Raw genomic sequence first — 22,696 nt, forward strand, 5'->3', positions numbered from 1 at the left:
CTTGGGGACCTGGCCCACATCTGCAAAGGGCTTGCTCCCAGCCGGTGGCTTGTCCCTAAGGGATGCCCTCGATTCAGAGTATGCGGCCTGGGAGCAGCAGCTCCGGCACCTCTTCACCCGCCTCTTCCTGGTGTCTCCACATCCCCAGGTGTCCTTCTCCGAGTCTGGCTCCCTAGGCAACTCCTCCGGCAGCGATGTGACCTCCCTGTCCTCGCAGCTCCCGGACACCCCCAACAGCATGGTGCCGAGTCCCGTGGAGACGTGAGAGGACCCCATCCTCGCCAGCCCGCGGAACTCGCATGCTCCCTGCATGAGACTCACCCATGCTCAAGCCATTCCAGCTCCAAAAACTCTCTCGCCTTTGTAATTATTATTATTATTGTTATTTAAAGAGAGAGGACAGAGAAGCGGCCAGGACAGCCCAAAGGTCCAGGATACAACCTGCTTTCACCAGACGGAAGAGCCCTCCTCCAAGAACTTTTATTTTTTCAAAACCAGAATTTGGGATTTACTAGCGTTAGCTCTGCCCTCTCCTCGTCCCTCGCTCCGCGTGGCCAGGGCCGCTCTGTCCGCGCCCCCCACCCATGGAGAACAGGCGGGGCCCATCCGGCGCGGGGCCACCCCGAACCCGTTCAGGCGGGCCCCTACCCCAAGCCGGCCCCGCGATCCCTGGCGGCTTTGCCCAGGCTCTAAGCGGGGACAATCCAGATGGAACAGACACTGAATCCCCAAAGCGCATGATTGCCGGAAAAAAGTAGAAACGAGACTTTCCTTGAAAATATTTTAAATTATCAGTCGACGGAGGACAGAGTGTGTGAGCCTTTGCCGAACAAAACGTAAGTTATTATTATTTATTGTGAGAACAGCCAGTTCACAGTGGGATGGATATTTTGATCTTAATAAAAAAATAATAACCCGATGCGATGCTGCTCCTGTGTGCTGTGGGCGCAGCGGGAGGGCCGGCCGGACGCAGGTTGGGGCTTGGAGCTTGTTTCAATGAAAACGGAGCCCGGCGGAGCCCGCCGTGGAGTCCCGGGGGTGGGCCCAGCTGCTCGTGCCCGCGTCTCGCGCGCCGCTGCTCCGAGGGCTCCCGGCGGCCCAGGGCGGGCCCGGCGGGGATTGGGCGCCGCCCGGGGGGCGGGGCTGGGTCCGTGCGCCCCCCGGCGGCCCCGGCCCGCGCGGAAAGCGCCGCTAGCCCTCCCGGAAGCCGGGGCGCGCTCCCTGCTCCAGGCCCGCCTGGGCATTGCGCACCCTCCAGTCCCGTCCCCTGCGCTTCGCGGTCGAGGCCCGAGGGGCAGGTGGGGGGACCTCCTTTGAGCGGGAAACTTGCGACGCTCGGTTGACAGCTCTTCGGCGGACTCCAGCCTGCGGTCAGGCTCGCGAGGGCGTCTCGTTCCCTCCGCCTTGCCTCTGCTTCTGGAGCAGAATGCAGCCTGGTGCCCGCCGAGGGCCGACCCTCCACTCCTCGCTGCATTTTGGGCCGGTGCGCTCGGGCCCTGCCGGCGCTTTTGCCCCGACCCCCTGCCCCGGGCGCCTCGCCCGCCTGCCACTCCGGCCAAGCCGCCGAGCAGGGAGCCCGCGGGCCCGGGGCGAACAAGGGGCAGTGACGGCTCACCCTCGGCGCTGTCCCCAGAGTGGATGCGCGACGTGATCAATCTCGCTGCATTTATTAATTCCCCCGTCTAGACAGAGGAGAAGGCCGGGCGGCGGCTCCTTATCTGCATTTGGCATCACCTGCAAGCGATACACTGACGGAGCCACAACAAGCCCCCGCTAGGATCGCGGCTGCCCAGGAAAATAAGTCCACCCAGAACCAGTCTGGCGTGTCCTTGGTTTATTTTCTTTCCAGACCCGAAATGCAGGGGGCGGGGAATGGCCCGGGTGGGAGGGGGCTGGGAATGGCCCCTGGATACGCCGTGCCCAGGTCACTTGGTGTGACATTTCAAACCCCTGCGACTTGTTTTCTTGAAAACGGGCTTTAGTGATCGCAGGAAATAAGCGAGAGATACTGAATCTCCAGCAGGCCCCCGGGCGAGCACAAAAAACAGGAGGCTCAGGTTTTACCCTTAACAAATATTTAACCCTTTGGCAGCCTGGGACAGTTCTTTGCCTGAGACCAGGCCTCGCTTGGTGGACTCGGGAAGCTGCCACCCCACCAGCCAATCCACTACTCTTGAAGAATCTCTGGCATTGGGTTTTCGTTTCCTTGTCCCTCGAGATAAATGACCCACAAGTATATCCTTCTTTGTCCAGGATTTGTTGTGAAGGAGGGGCATGTCCGGAATAGGGTCTAGCTCAGGTAGAGTCTGGTAAGAGAAAATGGGCCTGAGGGGCAGCTGTGGTCGCTTGATAAAGAAGTGGGTGCCTTCTGTTGAGAAGCTAGGGGCTGCTTGGATGGCCAGAGGCCACTGTAGGTTTTTCAGCAGAGCTGATGGCAGGATTCCATCACCCTGTCCACCCCCTTAGAAAAGGAAAGCTGGAAGACTGGCAGTCAATTACTGAAAGAAAATGGGAGGTGGGAAAATCAAGCCAAATTTATATTTTACTTCCTCAAAGTCAAGGTGATGCTAACACAAAATTTGAAGAGAACATTCCTTTTCTTTGGGATTTAGGAAATGGTGCTGTAAACTTAGAGATAAGGGAAGAGATTTGTAGGGTTAATGAGGACCAGCTTTACCTCTCAAGTGCCTAGAAACGGTTTTAATAATCAGGGTTAGGTTCTTTGAGGCTTCCCTCCCTTAACTGAGACCATTCCCTCCCAAACAGAAATACAGATATCTCCTCTTACCTCCTGGCTGGCCATCGGATAGGATGCTAAACTTCCAGAAAAATCTTAATTTTAAAACCTTCTGATTAATCTAGCTTCTTAGGTTTTGTCATTTTTAAAAAGGAAACAACAGGTTCTTGTGTAAAGAATTTCATTAATGTTTATTGTTAATTAGCTCTGAATTTTTGCTTTTGACAGACTATTTTAATTCTATGAACGGAAACATCTGCCTATCTAATTACAGTAAACTCTTATTCTTGGATCAAGTATCTAATTCCTCTTTTTGATATTTATGTGAGTGTGCTGATTTTGAATATTGGGAAATTACCCAGATAAAAGTGGTTACTGTGTATTAGGATGGCTGAAACCATCTGTGTTACTGTATAAAACATCATAAGCTCTCCTCCTGTAGTTTGCTGCTAGCCGCCCAAAAGGGCGGACCGTTTCCCATACGGGCTACCAGAGAAAGGCTTGGGCTTTGAAGCCTTATTACAATGGTCGTGAGGCATCAGATCTATGTTTGGTTAGTTACATTAATAAATATCAGTTTTACTGGTTCCCAGGTCAGCTTTAAACGTATTCTGTAATACAGGTGGGATTTCCTTGTAAATTAAATTACCTGTAACAATTATAAATGTTGTATTTTATGCTTACTGAACTTTGAAAGTGAGACACCCAATTGTGTGGTTAAAAAGTTCAATAAAAAGGAGCCATAGGTGGAAAATGGGAGTTATTTAACTAGATTCACTATAGAATAATATTTTTTCAGAAGATTTATCTAATAATTTGGATAGCTCTATGTAATTGAGGGAGGAAAGGGATTCCCAGAGATGGAAAAGTTTATGGCCATTATACCACAAAATTTAATACATATTGAAAAGCTGCACAATTCTGGGAAATTCAGAGTCCTGTGGCAGTATTCCCAATGAACTTTAATATTTAATGGGTTGTGGAACAGAAATCAACCTTTCAATTTTGAATGTGGAATGGCTTAAAGCTCAGAGCTGCAAATACTGGGTTTAAATAAGACATTGTCTGAGATTGTTCTCTAGAAAATGTTAAGATTCTGCCACTGCTGCCTCGGGGAGGACATACATTGCCACACATTTCGTTAGCTGTGTTCTCCCGTACAAATGGTCATCCAAGAAAGCACGAGAATTAGCTGAATAGCAGCACGCTGGAGAAGGGAAACAATGAACGAATAATAAACTATTTGAAGAGAAGGTCCAAGTAGGAAATTCAGAGTTTATTAAACTGATGTAGGGAAGATGAGAGGCTTTTAAATATGGGTCTGATTGATGTAAAGGTAAAGTCTCCTCAAGATACTGGGATTCAGTGTGATAGTGAGGATGGGGTGACCACTACAGACTGGCACCTTGCTGATGGAACGGTGCAGACAAATGCTGAGTCGTAATGGCAGAGAAAAAAGGGCACAAGGAAATACTCATTGGGATCCAGATGTGGATTTGGGTGGGGATTTGGGGTTGGCTCAATTTATAAAGCAAGGTTGGGGCCCCGCGCAATCAGGACAGAAAGGCTGGAGTGCTCGGTGAGTCGGGCCTTGGGGTCAGGGCACCGCCTCAAGAAGGTCAGGAGCTGGCGGGAGACTGAGTCAGGGAGCGCTTGAAGGGGCGGGAGTTCAGGAAGCTGAGGACCTCCTCAGTGGGAAACAGGATATTTAAGGGGGTGGTTTGAAGACAGAAGGCAGGAGAACCCCTGTGTTGAGGTCGTGGGAACTGGGAGAGCGAAGTGGAAGAATAGGGATGGTGAGGCGCAATCCCTCTGCAGGTTATTGAGAACCCAGAATTTAGAAGGAGCTCTGGAAGAAATGACCCAAGTGGTTTTCCCAGGTAGGGAAGGCAAGAAAGAAAGGAAGGAAAGGAAGGAAGGAAGGAAAGGCTGGTCCCTAGGCTTAACGGGGGCGACGTTCAGGGTTGGGGGTCACGGAGCCCCCGAGTGTCTGGAGCCAGGGAAAGGCTTCGGAACTTCGGGCAGGAAGCTGCGGCTCCGACATCCTGTTGCGCGCCCGGGATGACGACGAGCCCTGCCCGGCTGCCCGGAAAGCGAGCTGCCGCCGGGAGCAGGCAGACTCGGTCGGGCAGCCGCGTTGGGCGCTCAAACATTGCTGCTGCCGGGCTGCGGGCAGCTTTTTCCTATTTGGCTCGGTTTCTCAGCTTTGGTGCCCGAGCGAAATTGTTGCTTTTGCCCCAGCTGTGACCATTCGCAGCGTCAGCTTTACAGGCTGGACCCAGCAGAGGCCTTTCGCCCGGGCCCAGCGTGATCCACCTGTGGCCCCGGAGCCTCGGGGGCCCCGGGATGCGGCCCCGGCCGCAGGAGAGAGCCAGTGGGTGGCACTCGTCCCCGCCGATTGGAACTAGATGTGCCGGCGCTCCCCCGCGCGCCGCGCTCCCCCCATCCCTGGAGAGTGTGGAAGTCGTCAAACTCAGGGGAGTTAGAGCTTCAATCACTCCGGTCGCGCGAACGCGCCTTAAAGGAGGGAACTCGAGACGCTCAGAAACCGTGCGGGTCGCGAGGCGCCGCGGAGCTCCAGGCCCGATTCTCGCGAACTCCCTAGCCGGGCGGAGCCGGCACTCGTCTCCATCAGACCCCCTCCCCTCCGGACGGGGGGGCAAACGACACCATTCAATTAAATGTTTAATTGATAATTCTGGTATGGTTTCTGGGAGGTTAATCACAGCTGTCTCAATTATTTATGGCTTTCTGGCAAATTTCCGACTAGATAAGAAGTATATTCTATTGTGAAGCGTCTTGCAGGAAATCTTATAAATATTTGATTATTCCTTTCAGCTACAGGATTCTGCGTTCACGCCCCAAGATGCGCTGGGCGAGCGGCGTTCGGGAACTCCGCTCCTGGTTGGGGCGCCCCGGGCGGGCTGCTGCGGGTCGCGGAGAGAGCCGGCCGCGGCCACCTGCCTGCTCTCCCCACCCCCCACCCTGCCCCTCCCCCGCCCGGGCCGCTGGGGAGCCCCGGCAGCGGTCCCGGAGGAGGTGCGGACGCCGGGGCCCAGCCCCTCTGCCTCCGGGCGTGGCGCACAGCGCGGCTCGCCGCGGGGGGTCCGCGAGACGCCGCCCGAACCCTGGCGGGAGGGGCTTCCCGAGCGGGTGCCCCCCGCCCTGGGGTCCCGGCGAGATTCGCGGGGTCGGAGCCCCAGCCAGGCAGCGGCCCCGGCGGCCCGACGTGCGGAAGACGCCCGGCCCCGCGTCCGGGGGGAGCACGCAGAGCACGCGGGGGGGGGGGGTGTTCGCCGTTGATTGATTGATTGATGGATTGGATTTTTGGGACCTCTTTATTTTCTCCCGATTTGCAAAGAAGTAAAAACAGCATACACGTAACTCAGCAGCTTTGTGAGGCTCCAAAAAGAAGTGCCCTGAAAATTAGGTAGGTTAAGTTTGCTTTTAAAAAACCGATGAAACTTTCATATCTTCTCCCCTCCCCCGCCCCGAGCTCCGTATAGTCTGGTCTCTGACACATATTCAGGCCACTTTTTTCCAACCAGATCTTTTTTGTTGGTGATGTTTGATCCTTATCGGACAGAAATTATTACAGATGTCACTCAGTGAACGGCTTAGCCCTGACCATCGGCTTAAGGTGGAGGGACGATGAGGAGGAGACAGAAGGTCGACGTCTGCGGGCGGACTTCTCACGTTCAACTGTGAGCGGTGCACCGGCGTCGTTCACAACTTTTACTCCGAGCCCTTGCGGCCTTGTTGTACTTTTACTTCAGCGCTGCTTCATTTCACAGTTACCGAGAAAACACTTCAAGGTGATTCCCTAGGGCTGATCTTTCGGAATCGCTAATGTTTATTCTGGAGAATCGTTTCAGTTCAGCGGTGCTACAGGAGCTCTCAGTAAGGTCCGCCAGGAAAAGCTGCGCAGACCAATGAATGTAATGCTCCCCGCTCAGTTCAAAGAGCCCCCCAAACATATTACGTCATCAGAATACCCAAGCGTTACAAACATCTTTACAACACACCTTGAAAAGGGAACTTTAGAGGTTAACTTGAAGTCTGTAAGATACTCTCAGAGTTGGAGTTAACATTTTTCTTTCAAATTTGTACTGCCTTAATAAGAAAAGTCACCACTGCAAACAGAATAAGTTACTTTATTACAAGAACAAAACAGACTTGCTAATTTTAAGTCTAATTTTACCCATATTACAAATGCAAAGTATATATTATAGGATGTAGGTTACTGAACTCCAAAATATTGTGCATAAGTGAAATAAACTCAACTCACAGAATTAGAACATTAAAGTATCTACAGTCATTATAAATAGTGCAAAGGAGATACCATATCTACAGTGCAGGGGAGAGTATAAACATGTGAAAATGAGCTCCTCAAGGAACAGTTAGAACATCTGTTTGAACAAGTTAAAATATTAACAAGGGTACTCAAATACAGAACTAACCAAGTCATTTATTTTTTCTCTTTTTTTAAAAAAAACTGTCGAGCTTCTTCCCAGGTCTCCTGAGGAAATCTGTTAGCCAGCTCAAGATAGTCTTGGGTTGAACCAAGGGATTTTCCTGAGAGGAAAAAAAGAAACTAGTTAAATTCTTTGAAGTTTAAGCAACTGAAATTATTTTGAAATCTGACTACAAAATGCACTTCAAATAAACCATGATGTAAGTTTATATAAAGAAGGTAACCGATCTGTCTATATCTACTTATTTTGTGCTTCTAACACATTCAGACATTAACCCCTCTGTAAAACATTACAAAAAATTGTTTTTGGATTCCAGAATAAGAAAATAGGGGAGAGTAAGTATGGTGAGCAAAGTAAAATGACAGACATTCCCTTCTTAAGACAGCCTGGAAAGGGTAAATCTGTATGTAAACTTGACGTTTGTCTTCTAAAATGGTCTAATTTAAAATATTTTCAGTATAACTTTAAAACTCAAATCTGGCATTCAGTTATCTAAGTAGAGGGAATGAGCAGTAACTCTATCGGTTATTGATGTCGGCAAAGAAAACAATACCATAGCTGGGCAGTGATCAAGCAGAGAGTATCTGAGCACCAGAATTCTTCTTTAGCGATAAGAACGTGCTGCTACTACCAGAAGCTACCAGGACACTTACAACGCAGGGGCTCACCTGGGCAATGAACTCAACATGCCTTGAAACATTTTATGGGGACTAAATCTAAGCAAAAGGGGAGCAGACTGGCACTTAGTGTGGCATAATCTTTTCTTTTAAACCAAGTAAGCATATCAGGAGCTGTCACCAATATAGCGATGACTCTTGCTGACAAAGGCGGAGAACACGCCCCATTTGCTGTACTGTGGAGTAATCCCATTGTAATTGGGGAAAGCATGGATGTCAGAGAAGACGGGCCCTTGGAAAAGAAAGTAAGTTGAGACTCCCACAGGCCTCAGCCCACCAACCAGACAGAGGCAGCTCTTGGGATGCTGCCTGCCAGATATGGAGCAAATGGTGACTCATCCTCACAGCCAGGAGAAAGGAAGAAAAAAGGTCTACGCTTCTTACTGGCAAAAAAATTACTGTACAATTAAAAATACATTAGAAGATTTTTCAAGCCATTTTCATATATTCAAAATTTAAGACATTGTTTTATAAGAAATAGTAACAAATTATACTGATTTCTCCCACGTAGTCTCCAATAGCTTAAAAAAAAAAAAAAAAAAAAAGGCCGTGAGTGAGTCAGGGCAGACCTGAACTTGCACACTAATTCTGGCTTAGACAAATGGTACCGACTATGATTTTTGACTGGAATTTCTGAAAAGGGGCATAGCTTTCTGTTTACTTCTCTGAACGCCTGAATCAATAAAACATGACATTTTTTCATGATACTGTTACAGCTTTATATTCTTTTCTATGTACTTTTCAACACCCGTCCCCTACAGATAATTGGTGTGTGCACGTGTGTTTGTGTGTGTGTGTATGCGTGTGTCTCCAAGGTGACTCCCCCCGCTCCCCCAAGTAAGGGCTACTTGGTGGGTGCCCTAGAGGATCCTGCTGGAAGTGGACCCCTGGCCACTTTAAAGACTATCACACTAATGGAAGAATTGGGGAAATCTGTATTAGGGTCTCATTAATCAGAGATACTGTCCTGACAGTCAGATAAAGAGCAACTTGTACTTCTCAATTACAGTGTGTATAGAATATTTTAAAAAGTAAAAATGCACTTTAAAATTCTACATCTCTAGCTCTGATCATAGAAAACACCTCAGCAAGAATACTACAGGAAGAAGAAGAAAGCTTGTAAGTCTTTTGGCCTCTGAACTCTTGCTAATCTGATGGCTTTTTCTCCAAGTAAAACAATTTTATACTTTTTATTTTCAATAAAAAAATTCAAGTACTTGAATTTAGGGGGAAAATATGGGCTACTATCATTAATAATTTTATCCTGAACATGGCTAGGAAACCAAACCTATGTGATTTTAGCATTTATGTGAGTAGTGTAGGCCAATATTAATGACCTGCTTGTCTCCCGTATTATGAAGCAGCTCTTTAGTAATTATTCACCATTTATTATACCTTGCATGAGGTGAATATAAATTACATAAAGATGTTTTGTGCTTTTCTTTTAGTTTCATAGATTTCTCTGTATATTCTGATGCACTCATGCTTGATGACAAAATCTGTTTCTTTACTCACTGAAATATACTTGATAGCCAGATCTCAAATGTTTTAGGTGATGTAATAAATTGATTTCTGTAACAGTTTCAGAGGGTTGAGTTAGAAACATGTCTGTTCAGCTAACAAACACATGGCATTTCATTTCAATAGAGACATACCTCCGGGCTGATAAGACTGGTTATCTGCCTGACCTGGAGTCTGTACAAAATCCTGTGTGAGACAAGAAAAGTATTTTTATACCAATGCTAGGAACAGAGAATTTCGCTGAGGTGAGCTTTAAATGTGCTTCTGAATTCTGAGACAACTATCTTTGCACGACTACTTTGGAGCCCAAATATGAAAGCTTAAGAAGTTGACGTTCAGGGGCGCCTGGGTGGCACAGCGGTTAAAGCGTCTGCCTTCGGCTCAGGGCGTGATCCCGGCGTTATGGGATCGAGCCCCACATCAGGCTCCTCCGCTGTGAGCCTGCTTCTTCCTCTCCCACTCCCCCTGCTTGTGTTCCCTCTCTCGCTGGCTGTCTCTCTGTCAAATAAATAAATAAAATCTTAAAAAAAAAAAAAAGAAGTTGACGTTCAGGTTCTCTTGATTTAAATCAAATAGTGATGACTCACATCTTGCTATGGGATCAGCGGGGGTTATGATGCTGTCTACTGTAGAAACCACAGCTTTATTTCAGCTAACAAACTGAAGGCTTTAGCCAGACTTATTATCCTAAAATATGACAGATTTTTAACATTTTTTAAAAAAGCACAATTCTAAAGGCCCTTATATAATCTGCAGCTAAATCTTAAAAGTCTAGTAATTTTACTTTAAGATGGAAAGTGAAAAATATCGTACATAATATGTAAATTTTCTGAAATCTATGACAAACCACTGCCTCCTACTTTTAGTATCATTTTCTAGTGATATTAATAATCTAACACATGGGGACCTCGAACCATTCTATAAACTAAAATCTATATTCTTTTTTTTTTCTTCTTCAACGATTTTATTTATTAATTCGACAGAGAGAGAGACAGCCAGCGAGAGAGGGAACACAAGCAGGGGGAGTGGGAGAGGAAGAAGCAGGCTCATAGCGGAGGAGCCTGATATGGGGCTCGATCCCAGAACGCCGGGATCACGCCCTGAGCCGAAGGCAGACGCTTAACCGCTGTGCCACCCAGGCGCCCCTAAAATCTAATATATATTCATTACCCTGATAATAATTATAGAAAACCTGATTCAATTTCACTAATCTAAGACGCTACCACAAATAAGAAATTTCTGTAACATTTATAAAATGTGTGTCTAAACGTATGTTAAATGTGTTACATTAAATTACATTTAAATGTTAGAAATACCTTTAGAACAATATGAGATGGAAACAAGTAATATATATGTTCTTTACTTTACTTTGAATTCTGATATCATTTGTATTTTTATAGATTGTTTTCCAAGCAGTTGAAACTGTAAGGGACTAAGCTGGTACAGATGCAAGATTGTCTTTGCTCAACTATCACTGTCTTGGCTGAGGCCTCTCTGGCCCATCACCCCCTGGCAGCCCCTATCCCTCTTCCCTGCCTTACTTTTCTGCACAGCGCTTAACACCATCTGACATGCTATTTGTTTGACTTATTTTTGTTTGTTTGACTCCCCCCACTGTAATGAAATCTATAAAGGCAGGGATTTTTATCTTTTTTCACTGCTGTATTCCCGGTGCCTAGAACAGTGCCCAGTACACCAGAGGCACTCAAAAATTATTGAATAAGAGAATGAATTTTAAGATCACAGTTTTACAAAATCCTCTATACTGTATTTTCTATTTAAATTTTAATCCTAAGGCTTTAAGAATGTATGAGAATTCTTAAATGGTGCTATGATGGTTATGTAAGACTGTATTAAGATTTTAATTTAACCATAAGATTTTTTTTTGAAAATCCATACCTTACCTATGGATCTGAATATCTTTGAAAAAATTTTCAGAAAATAGAACCCAGATTCAAAGAGAATAACTAAGCTGAAAATAGACATTTCTAAACACAACTGATCTAATTGTGTTTATTAACTGGTCATCTAACAGAGGATAGTTTAAAAAAAATGTAGACCACTAACTGCTTATGTCTAAGGTGAAGCAAGCTTGACTCTGTAGCTATCCCAACCGGCCGGGCAGGACCGCGTCCTTTCAACAACGACATACGTATATTAGCCAGAATACAGAACAACACTAATACAGAGCTCTGCTTTTTGTTTCATTATTATGAACAGAAAACATTGTCTTTTAATCACATGTACGTCATGGAACAAAAACACACTGGTTTTTATGGTAGAACATTTCAAAGGAAATGGAAGATTTTCAGCAGCTAATGATCTACAATGACAGGAAGAAATGACAGGATTAGCTATTAGCAAACGCTAAAGAACGGCCAGCTTGATTTTCTGTTGTCGTTCACTGAGTTCATTTCGATGTGGAAACACTGCTTTGCTGCAGCGCTAATTCTGATTCCAGTCCTATACACTTGAGCTGGATCAGAAAAACGTAAGACCATTCTTACAAGCGTTAGATCTTTTCACAAAGCAACATAACAGGATTTTATGACACATACACACGTGTGTGTACGAATCATACTTATTTAAAAACTTACACATCAACTGAAGTTTTACTTGATCTTCCTTCCGCAATCCTGTCTCTTCCCCCTAGCTAGACTACAAGCTAGGTGAATGTAAATGCTAGAGCCTTAAGAAGTCTGGCCATCTTTTTAAAAACATTTCCTTGCTGTGAGTTTACCATTTCATCAACTGGGAAAATATCATTTTCTTGAAATCCTCCAAGTAGAAGTTATACAACACTCAACCCCAGTTTTAGTATTCTCTTATCTTAGAAATTAATTTTCAAGCACAGAAATACGTGAAAAATTTAAAAGATCCTGTGGATAGCAAGAGTAAACAGCTGGTTCACTTCTCTTTTTCAACTGCATTAGCTGACACACAAAGCCAGAGGATCAGGCATAAGACAGAAGGTACCTGAATGAACGTGGCCAGTAAAACACAGCTCATCTCTTGCTCCAGAATGATCTTGTTCTGACGGTTGTTGTAACAAGCAGCGATAAGTGAAGGGAACAGCACTTTGATCAGCCGTGGGTCACTGAAATACTGGAAGGGCAGCTGGCAGAGCTTCTGCAGCACGGTGGGGTGGCGGCCAGACTGTACGATGACCTGAAACACAGGAGGGAACCTAGGTCAACTGCCAGAAAGCCGTGCCTGCCCCTTCCTCCTGCATCCCCCACCAGTGTCCGTGAGAACCATGGAGAACACGCGGAAGGAGCAGAAGGAGAGAGAGGGGGAAAAAAAGAGACTCCGAACTCCTAAGTGATATTTGAAAGGAACAGAAAGTAAAGAAATCTCATTCCCTAACTTAAGGAAAAGATCCCCAAAGTTCTGCAGCCATTTGTACTCCACAGTGAAGAGCACGGCTGCCATGGAGAGAGGGTGCCTATAAAATGGATTCAAGAAACACACTGCTTTAACAAAGCGCCCTGCCCCCACCCTCCCCCTTAAAGCAGAGCAGCCCTATTCCTTGAAACCTGCAAAGAGCTTGCTCAGAAGAAAGATGCCTTCTCCTACCCCTCTGCCTGCGGCAGTCTTCCCCTAACCTAGCTCCTGGAAAGCACTGAAGGTAGACAGACCTATTCAGTATGCAGATGAGCCTTGGAAAGGAGAGGGGACTGTGAGAGGAGTGGGAAGTTTCAGCAAGCACAGGCTCCAAAAGACCCTTCCTCTGATCCATATTCCTTATCTGTGTTTCCATCAGTGCCATTGAGTCTAAAAGGAGAATTGTTTAGATAAATGAGACCCTTGTCTTGAAGCAGTCTAGGTTTACAACTGTGTACATTTCAAGAAATGGGGCAATGCAATTAATGGGCTTGCAGGGAAGCCCTCCTAATTTACTCCCTAGGCCTACATGATAAACTAAGAAATGTCAAAATGAGATCTGTTTCCAGTAACCTTGATTAGACGGTTCTAATATGAAAGAGCTGGGTGACCCAAAGCCCACTTCTCGGTACAAGAGGAAGCTCACAGAAAGTTAGGATCACTGTAAAATCTAAGGTCAGGACTGTAAATTGTACTTGGAAAAACGTGAGTTTACAGGTACACACCCTGACAGGACTGCATTCAAATTAAAACCAGAAGGACAGAATGAAACAGCAGAGGCAGGAGAGACATACATTACAGGGATTTACAAGTTTTCAAAGTACTTTTAACAATACTTTAAGAACACACTCTCCGATGATAATGCGGTTTGGTTTAAGAACAAAATCAACAAAGTAATAGTTCACATATTTTAGTTCAATAGCTAAAATGACATCAAAAACCTTTAGAGAACGTTGATAGGGACTTGTTAATACCTTCAAATCCAGCAGGAATTTTAAAGACTCAGCGTGACAATTCAGCACATGGCTATGTGCTGCCATTTCTGACCACTGGCTGCGAAAAATATGTCCCATCATCTATTTTATTGATAAAGCATTTACTTAAAGCTTTATTTTAATTATTAGCTACAAATTTTGTAGCTCAGCCAAATGACCACGACTTTAGAATTTATAATGATACCATTATTACAAGTCTTAGATTCCCCCTTGTCCAAAAATGAAGCAGAAGTTTTTTTCTTTGGAACTTCATTGTTAAAATGCTATTACTGGAAGATTCACTAATTGAAAAGATATTAAACGGGCCAGTGTGGCTCGCACAGGCACAGTGTTAACTCAAAGATGACAACTCCTGGTTCCTGGTAAATGAGCAGCGTGCAAGCTTAACGAGAACTTCCTCCACCTGGACTGCTGACCCTCACTGGGCTGAAGGAGAGCCCCTCAGGGGCCTGTCAGTCCCCTCCAGGAATGGAGCTGGCTCTCATGGGCCTGTTGAAGAAGTGAGTTTACAGAGGTCACCAGCAGTGTCGTGAGATGACCTGCCAGAGGCAACTACTTTTAAGTCCCGACAGTGCAGAAGACACAAATGGACCTACCTGGTAGGGTGTTCTACCCATAGGACCACCCAGGACAGAACTCAGTCAGGCTATAGGTAAAGGGTCTGCCAGGGGTGGTAAGAGCCACACCGCCTGGCTTGGCTGTGAGCCAGAGTGGGGCATCTTGTCGGCGCTGTCTTTTGAACCACATTTCAGACATCGTAGGAAGACAGGATTAGGAAGTCCAGGACGGGGCCAACCTGTAGCACTGAGACTTGGTGGGCAAGACCACTCCCGTGGCAGTTTGCTGTCAGTGAGCACAGCCGAGTGGCCAGCTGCGTTAGGCTCAACGCTTCCCACAGAGGCAGGGAAGCAAGGCTGGGGGACAGAGAGCATGACCTTACTGCACAGGCCTTGGGCACCGGGACAGAGTTGCCTGAGAGGCTTTGGACAGATCAGGGGCTGAGGGCAGGGCTCAGGTTTATTTTATCCAGTCACTTGCTCCCTGGCCTTGGGGTGGTCAAATGTCACCATGAGCTGCTCCAGCTTTCCAAAGTCAATAGCGAGTCATCATGGAATAGGAGTTTTGGCGAATGAATGAAATGGAAATAGTTGAGAAAAATCTCAGATTTATAATGATGTCTTCTCTATACATGCCTTCCTGATGGAGCTGAACTAAGTCAGTAACTATTGGTCTGTCACCTTTCTCCAGACAAGTGGCTGCTGATAAGACCTAAGGTGAGCACCACCCTGAGCCTGACCAGGCCGCCTGCCCTTCCTTTCAGGGTACACAGGCCAACACATACCCAGGGGGGCTCCCCACAGAGCTCCTTTCCAGACAAGTGCCCCAAGAGAAAGGAGGTGCCTGGCTGTAGATTTCTTTGGGGGTCAGAGTCATCAGTTAGACAGCACGTAGGGGCTGGTATGGCTCCGGATAACAGGAAGACACCCTCTCCAATAGGATGTCCATTTTCAGATGCAGAGCAGGGCTCCAAGGAAACCAGGGGAACTTCCAGCAACATTCAGATCAGAAGAAATTGAAATTGAACTTTCCCCTTGCTCTTAGGTGCAATTTTAAAGTAGGTACTAACTAAAGAGCGGGGAGGCCTGGGTTCCTGCCTTTACTCTGGGCACCAACTCATTGTGTAACCCTGGGAAAGTGGTTCAATTTCTCTGGGTTTCGAGGTGGAGAATTTTTTCAGAAGTAAACTTTTCATCAAAGTATAACATACATGCACCTCTTAAGTTAATAGCTCAATTTTTAGAAAGTGAACATACCCGTGTCACCAGTACCCAAATAAAAAAAGGGAACATGACCAAGGGTGTTGGATCTTTCAATATATTCCTTTGCACTCAAAATTAGATTCCTACGCTTTGAATTTAAGACAAATCATATGGAAACTATTTGTACTAGAACATAAGAGAAAGTACTATGCGCAGCACAGGTCCCTCCTCTGGTCTTCTCAGCAGAGGCCAGTGGGCATAATTCCACCATCAGTGAAGGACATCTTTTACCCAAATGCCCTGGTATTCACCACTTTTTTCTTTAGTATGATTGACAAGGGATTGAAGGAATGAGGGAGGAGGCGGGAGCTCCCACTCTCTCTTCGTTTTGGAACTATCAACAGTTCTGGGAAGAAGGGCTTTAAAAGAAGGAAAGTTCCATGCTGCCAGTGTGTGCTACAGCCTGGTGGAGGGCCAGAAGGATCGGAATGCTATGTTAAGAAGGAATCTAGTAAAAAAAAAAAAAAGTTTTTTTTTTAAAAAGAATCCGGACTAGACAATTGGATGGGCTGATTCTTTCATCTGCCGACGTCTGGCCACGCACCAGCTCCAATCTTTGCGTGTTCTACAAAGGAGAGAGTATAGTCGAAGTATAACTTGGTGCAGTGAGAGAGAGAGCCAGGAGAGAGCTCTAAATTCAGTGGACATTTACTGAGTGCTTCCTGGGCCAAGTGCTATAGGAACACAGAGAGAATCCATGCTTTAGCTCTCGGGGAGCAGAGGTATGTACACAAGTGACAACTAATACAAAGGAGACTGGGTCATCAGACAGGGAAGGACAAAAGATTAGGGGACCCTGTGGGGGGGAAGGATTACTCCTTAGGTGAATGTGGAAGGCTACACTGAGAAGGTGGGTTGGACCTTCAGGGACAATTGGTGGAGGAATTTTAGGTGGAGAGAAGCTCCCAGATTCAAATACCAGCCTGTTTGAGTCTGTTCAGGCCGCCATAACAAAACACCACAGAGTGGGCAGCTTAAACAACAGTTCTGGAGCCTGAAAGTCTAAGATCAGGAAGTCAGTATGGCTGATGAGCGCTCTCTTCCTGGTGTGCAGACCTACACCTCCATGAGTCCTTTCCTCGGTGAGTGCACACGAAAAGAGAGAGCTCTCTTCCTGGTCTTACAAGGCCACCAATCCTGTCTCATTAAGACCCACCCTTATGACCTCATTTATCTCCAAGTACAGTCACATTGTGGAGTTAAGGTACAAAATATGAATTCTGGGGGGACATAACTCAGCGCATAGCACAGCGCTGATTCCTCATTTCCCCTGGCCAGAATAATGTTTCATTAGAAAGACTACCGTCGCTAACCAGGTGTATTTCAGGGTTGATTGGGAATCAACTGTTGTCTCTCAGTGGCCATAAGCCACGAAACTACAGGCTCAAGGTGCTTGCTGTTGGGTATCCCTGGGCTCCAAGGCTAGCTCTGGTCAGTTAACCAATTTGAGACTCAGGGTCCTTTCTATAAAATAGGGATAGCTATTCTGCACAGCAAAGGAAACCATCAACAAAACTAGAAGATAACCTACAGAATGGGAGCAGATATATGCAAATGACATAAGGGGTTAGTATCCAAAATGTATAAAGAACTTATAGGGGTGCCTGGGTGGCTCAGTTAAGCGTCTGACTCTTGATTTCAGCTTGGGTCATGATCTCAGGGTGCTGAGACCAAGCCCTGCTTTGGGGTCCTCACTGGGGATGGAGCTTGCTTTCGATTCTCTCTCTCTCCCTCTGCCCCAGCCTCCACTCCTGCTCGCACGCGTGTTCTCTCCCTCTCAAAAAAAAAAAAAAAACACACCAAAAAACCAAACTTATACAACTTAACACCCAAAACCCAAATAATCCAATTAAAAATGGGCAGAAGACACGAACAGACATTTCTCCAAAGAATAGATCTGAATGGGCAACAGACACATGAACAGATGCTCAACATCGCTCATCATCAGGGAAATACAAATCAAAACCACAAAGAGATCTCACCTCACAACTGTCAGAATGGCTAAAATCAACAACACAAGAAATACCAAGCGTGGGTTAGGATGCAGAGAAAGGGGAATCCTCCTGCAGTGTTGGTGGGAATGCAAACTGGTGCAGCCACTCGAAAACAGGATGGAGGTTCCTCAAAATATTAAATAGAATTATTATATGATCCAGTAATTCCACTAGTGGGTATTTACCCAAAGAAGACAAAAACACTAATTCAAAATGATATCTGCACCCATATATTTGTTGCAGCATTATTTACCACAGCCAACCTAGGCAGCGGCCTGCCTGGCCATCGGCAGATGAACGGATAGAGAAGATGTGGTGTATATATACAATGGAATATTACTCAGCCGTCAAAAGAATGACGTCTTGCCATTTGCAATGACGTGGATGGAACCAGAGGGCATCATGGTAAGTGCAAGAAGTCAGTCAGAGGGGCACCTTTCCCCACCCTGCTCATGTTCTCTCGCTCTCTCTCAAATAAATAAATACATCTTTAAAAAAAAATTATGAAAGAAGTCAGAGAAAGACAAACACTTATATGTGGAATTTAAGAAAGAAAACAAATGAGTAAAGAAAAAAAGACAAACGAAAAACAGGCTCAACTATACAGAACCAATAAACTGTTCCCAGGTGATGGGATTAGAGTACACTTATCATCGTGAGCACCCAGTAATGCACAGACTTGCTGAATCGCTACGTTGTACACCTGAAACTAATAGAACACTGTGTTAACTACACTGGAATTGAAAGAAAAAAAAAGAGGTAGATGTCAGCCTTCAGGGTTTAGATGAAGAGCAAGTGAGACAGTGTCTGTGACCATAATGTGAAAAACATATTAGTTATGAGGGTGTGGTTAGCTCCCCAGTTCTGCTGCTCCAAGTCTTCTCCTGCTGGATCTGGCTCCCACATACTGGTAGGACCAGAAGTCCCCTCCCAGTATGAGGCCTAATGAGTGCCTTCCATCATCCCACCCGCATCTCTCCATAAGGGCCACTCATTAGAACACAGGTCTGGCAGCAGCAGGCCCTGCATTCTGGCAGGACTCCTCGGCAAGCTTCATGCTACCTGGGAAGCCATTGCTGCGGCCTCTCCCTGGCCCTGCTTGCACAGGAGAGAGCTGTGCGAACAGAGCTGGGGATGCCAGCCAGGATCTTGTGGTGATGGGGTAGGAAGTGCATTCTGACAGCTCTGAAAAGAAAATCCCAGCATAAGCACGATCCAAGAAACAGAGGTAAGTGGTACAGAGAAAGAGAGGCTTAGCTAACTGTGTGTGTGTGTGTGTGTGTGTGTCTTGAGGCTGTTGTGCTAGACTTGTCAATCTGAAAACAGAGCAGGAAGGGCTAAAGCTAATAGGCTTGTGTTGTGGGCTCCTGATTCAGACCCAGGATGAGCTTCCCTCGAAGCACTTAAGGAAATCCTTAAGCCCAGGAAGTCTGCCCAGGCAGCACAGCCAGAGACAGCCTTTCCTTTTCAACCCCAAAACACGGCAGCAGCAATCACAATGGAAGTGTGTACAGCTTCATTTCCAGTTTCCAAAGGGCAGGACCTGTGTCCTTTACTCCGTGTGCTCCACTGCTCTCCTGGAGGGCTAGGCACGTGGGAGTTACTGGAATGAGTGAGTCAAAGTGACACCGGGTTCCTAGTTAACAAACTCATCTGTGCCTGGCCCTGGGGAAGAATCCTACTACATCTCTTCTTATTAGTACAGAGTCCATTTTCTGACTCAGAGGTTTCAGTGGTCTTCACATCATGTTGCCTCAGGTCTGCGTATGTTGTCCCTTGTTGTAGAATGAATGTTTGTGTCCCTCCTCCACTCGTATGTTGAAATCCTAACCCCCAGTGTGATGGCATCAGGAGGTGGGCCTTTGGGAGGTGATTTAAGATGACAACAGTGGACTCTCATGAATGAGATTAATGTCCTTGTAGAGGGGACCCCAGAGTGCTCTCAGGGCACTGTGAGAATAATAGAAGAGAATACCCTGTGAGAATAAAAGCAGCTGGCAGTCTGCAACCTGGAAGAGGGCCCTCCTCAGAACCCGAGCAGGCTGGCACCCTGATCTCAGACTTCCAGTCTCCAGAACTGTGAGAAACACACTACAGCCCAAACTGACTACTAAGACGTCCCTAAAGAATGAGTTTTGTGATAAGTTGTCTTCTACCCTAGAAGGAAGTTGGGTTCGGGGACCTCAGGGTCCTGAGCACCAATTCAGCTCTCCTTGGCCTGGTTCTAGGGACAGGTCTGGAAAAGATCCAAGCCCCCCCCCCCCGGGGGTAGTGGGTGACATTGGTCTCTCATTTGCTGTGAAGGAATCCAAAGTCTTCTATGACACACTGCGAGAACCTCAGGCTCGCTCGCCACGACTTCCAGCCTGTCACTGGCAGAGACAGTCCTCAGCAGTTTATAAAGCGGCCCCACCGGCATTGGCTGAGTCCCTGCATACTCTCTGATGCGGGCAGACGCGGAACTCTAACACTCAGAAAGTTCAAGAGACTCGCCCCTGGCCCCCCAGCCAGTCACTGGCAGAGCTGGGCTCGGACAAGTCCTCCGACTGAGTGGTGGCCTCTCACCTCCCGGCCCGTCCAGGGCTCTCCAACTCAGGAGGCCACCGCTTCCTGGGCACAGGGGCTCTCTGTCCTGGGCCAGAGTTCACGCCCACGTCTGGCTGCCAGCCAGCTTCTCGCACACGTCTGCCAGCGCACGAGGGGAGGACGACAGGCCGCCCGTCTACAAAGACACACCCGCCGACAGACACAGATTCAACCGACACAAAAGGCCTTTCTTCAAAACCCTATATTCTGCTTGGCGAGGTATCAAATAACCAGCTCTTGGCTGTGCTGGGTGGTGCCAAGGGTTTGCCTCCAATCATCAGACGTTTAAGACTCTGAAAGGGGGTCGGCGAGAGAGCCCGGCGCCGCCGGGACGCGGCTCCACAGTGGGCGCGGGCTGCGGACTCCTGCCGCCGGGGGTCTTCTGCGTTCTGAGGGCCGCAGAGCCGGCCTTATACTTCGGACACAAACACTATCGGGTATAATACACTTAAAATGTTAATCCTTGTAGAACCCGAATAGTTTTTCCCAACAGTTAAATTTAAAAGAGAGAAAAAAAAAGTGGAGGCGGGGCACTGAGTAGTCGTGAGTTTGGTTTAGAAACGGATAGGCCTGGGCGAGCCTCTAGCTTTCACATCTGTGACGCGACGACGGCTGCGCTCATTCCACAGGCTCCCAAGGAGAGTGGCTCGGAAGGCCTGTGGAGTCTATCCTGTTCTATAAATGGAAAACAGCCGGACTCTTCTTACCCAGAGGGCTCCTTTCCTCCAACTGTGACTACCTGGAATTCAGCCCAGAACCAGGAAGTGAGCAAGCAGGCCTCTGAGCAGACAAATTAGTCTATTCATCCAATGTTTACCGAGCATCTCATCTGGCCAAGTGTGGTATGAGGCACCTGGAAGGGGGCAGTGACAAGTCACAGACATCCCTGCCCTCAGAGTGCCCAGTCTTTCCATGAGATCCACGTAGGGAAGTTCTGCAAGCTCCAGTTCAGTCTACCAATTCACGTTTCAGAAGCAAGCCTAATAAAAGTGGTTTTCTGGCCTACAATAGATTGGAATCAGCAAATTAGGAGACTGCTGGAGATAAACTGACAACAGGAAGAAATATAGTATCAGCCAACACTAATAAATGAAGAGGTGGGAATTAAAATTATTTTGAACAGAAATGAAAATTCAAAAAGTTGCCTGGAACCACTTGGTGTAAGATTAAATATCCCTACCCTTTCAGTTTTTTTTTTTAAAGATTTTATTTATTTTCGAGAGAGAGCGTAAGCAAGGGGAGGGGCAGAGAGAGAGGGAGAAAAGCAGACTCCCCGCTGAGCAGGGAGCCCAATATGGGGCTCGATCCCTGGACCCTGAGATCATGACCTAAGCCGAAGGCAGATGCTTAACCGACTGAGCCACCCAGGCGCCCCTCTGCAGTTGGTTTTGAGAACATTACCATATTGCAGTAAAGTATCTTATTAATTATAACCCATTATTTTTACTTAGGACTCTACACTTTAAAACTTTGCTTCCACACTCATAGTAATCCTCACGTGCCTAACACTATGATAGATACGCATTTCTTTTTTTTTTTAAAGAAAGATTTATTTATTCTATAGAGAGAGTGAGCGAGTACATGCACGCATGGGTGGGGGAGGGGCAGAGGGCGAGTGAGAGCAGCAGACTCTGTGCTGAGCGCGGAGCCCCGCACGGAACTCCAGCTCACGACCCAGAGATCATGACTGAAGCCAAAACCAAGAGTTGGATGCTTAACTGACTGAACCACCCAGGGGCCCCTAGATATTATTTCTTAAGGCATCCAAAAATATATAATGTATTAAGTATAATTTAAGAAGGCAGGAAGCTCTAATATTAAAAAAACAACAAATAGTTAATGTTAAATAAACATCATGTCTTAAAGGTAATTTTGGTCATTTGCAAATGGCCACTTGTATGGGAACAACTCCTTCCCCGACGATACCAAAACCATGACCCTAAATGACAGCGATAAACTAGAGAAAGGTTCCACAGTGGTTTCTTGCCTACGTATGTAAATATGTATGTATGTGTCTACCTATTAATCATAGATACAACCATAGTGGCCCATAGTAAACTCTTCAGCTCTCTAGAAATCACCTACATTTAGGGAAACAAAACAGAAAATAGAAAATGGTCAAATTCTGTTTTAGCTACTTGTACTCTATGAATCCTGATGATTTTGCTAGGATCTAAGAGTGATCTGGAATTTCCCCTTTATTTAGGAGGAATTCCATCAATGGTTTTAGAAATCTCTGCATTTTGTTATTTATTTATTTATCCTCAGAATGCCTGCTGGCAAGTTTCTAAATACTTACATGTCCTCAGGACCCCAGCCCTGTGTCTGCCATGGACCAGAAGACAGAACCATACACATGGCCCTGCCTGGCTCCAGGCACACGAACACTTGTTTAGGCAAAGAACAGATGTAAATCCCCAGTTTTCAAGAGTCTCAAGGCTGTAAGCTCTGTAGGGACAGGGGCTATGTCCCTTTTATTCACTGCTATGTCCCTAACACCTGGTATG

The 22,696-nt window shown here is 46.6% G+C and overlaps 1 protein-coding gene across 5 annotated transcripts in view; it reads right to left on the reverse strand.

Annotated features, from left to right (window-relative positions):
* Window positions 1-6,056: 6,056 nt before the first annotated feature.
* Window positions 6,057-22,696, reverse strand: part of SCAPER (S-phase cyclin A associated protein in the ER) — a 527,655-nt gene continuing 511,015 nt past the window's right edge. For all 5 annotated transcript variants that reach the window (XM_040642943.1, XM_040642940.1, XM_040642941.1 and 2 more), the window contains 3 exons: window positions 12,387-12,578; window positions 9,545-9,596; window positions 6,057-7,312 (listed from right to left, as the gene is read on the reverse strand). In XM_040642943.1, the coding sequence (XP_040498877.1) occupies window positions 7,206-7,312; window positions 9,545-9,596; window positions 12,387-12,578 (351 nt within the window). In that variant the 3' untranslated portion in view covers window positions 6,057-7,205. The remainder of the gene's footprint in view (window positions 7,313-9,544; window positions 9,597-12,386; window positions 12,579-22,696) is intronic.

Source organism: Ursus maritimus, unplaced genomic scaffold (genome assembly GCF_017311325.1).
Source record: "Ursus maritimus isolate PB19 unplaced genomic scaffold, ASM1731132v1 scaffold_27, whole genome shotgun sequence".
NCBI lineage: Eukaryota > Metazoa > Chordata > Mammalia > Carnivora > Ursidae > Ursus > Ursus maritimus.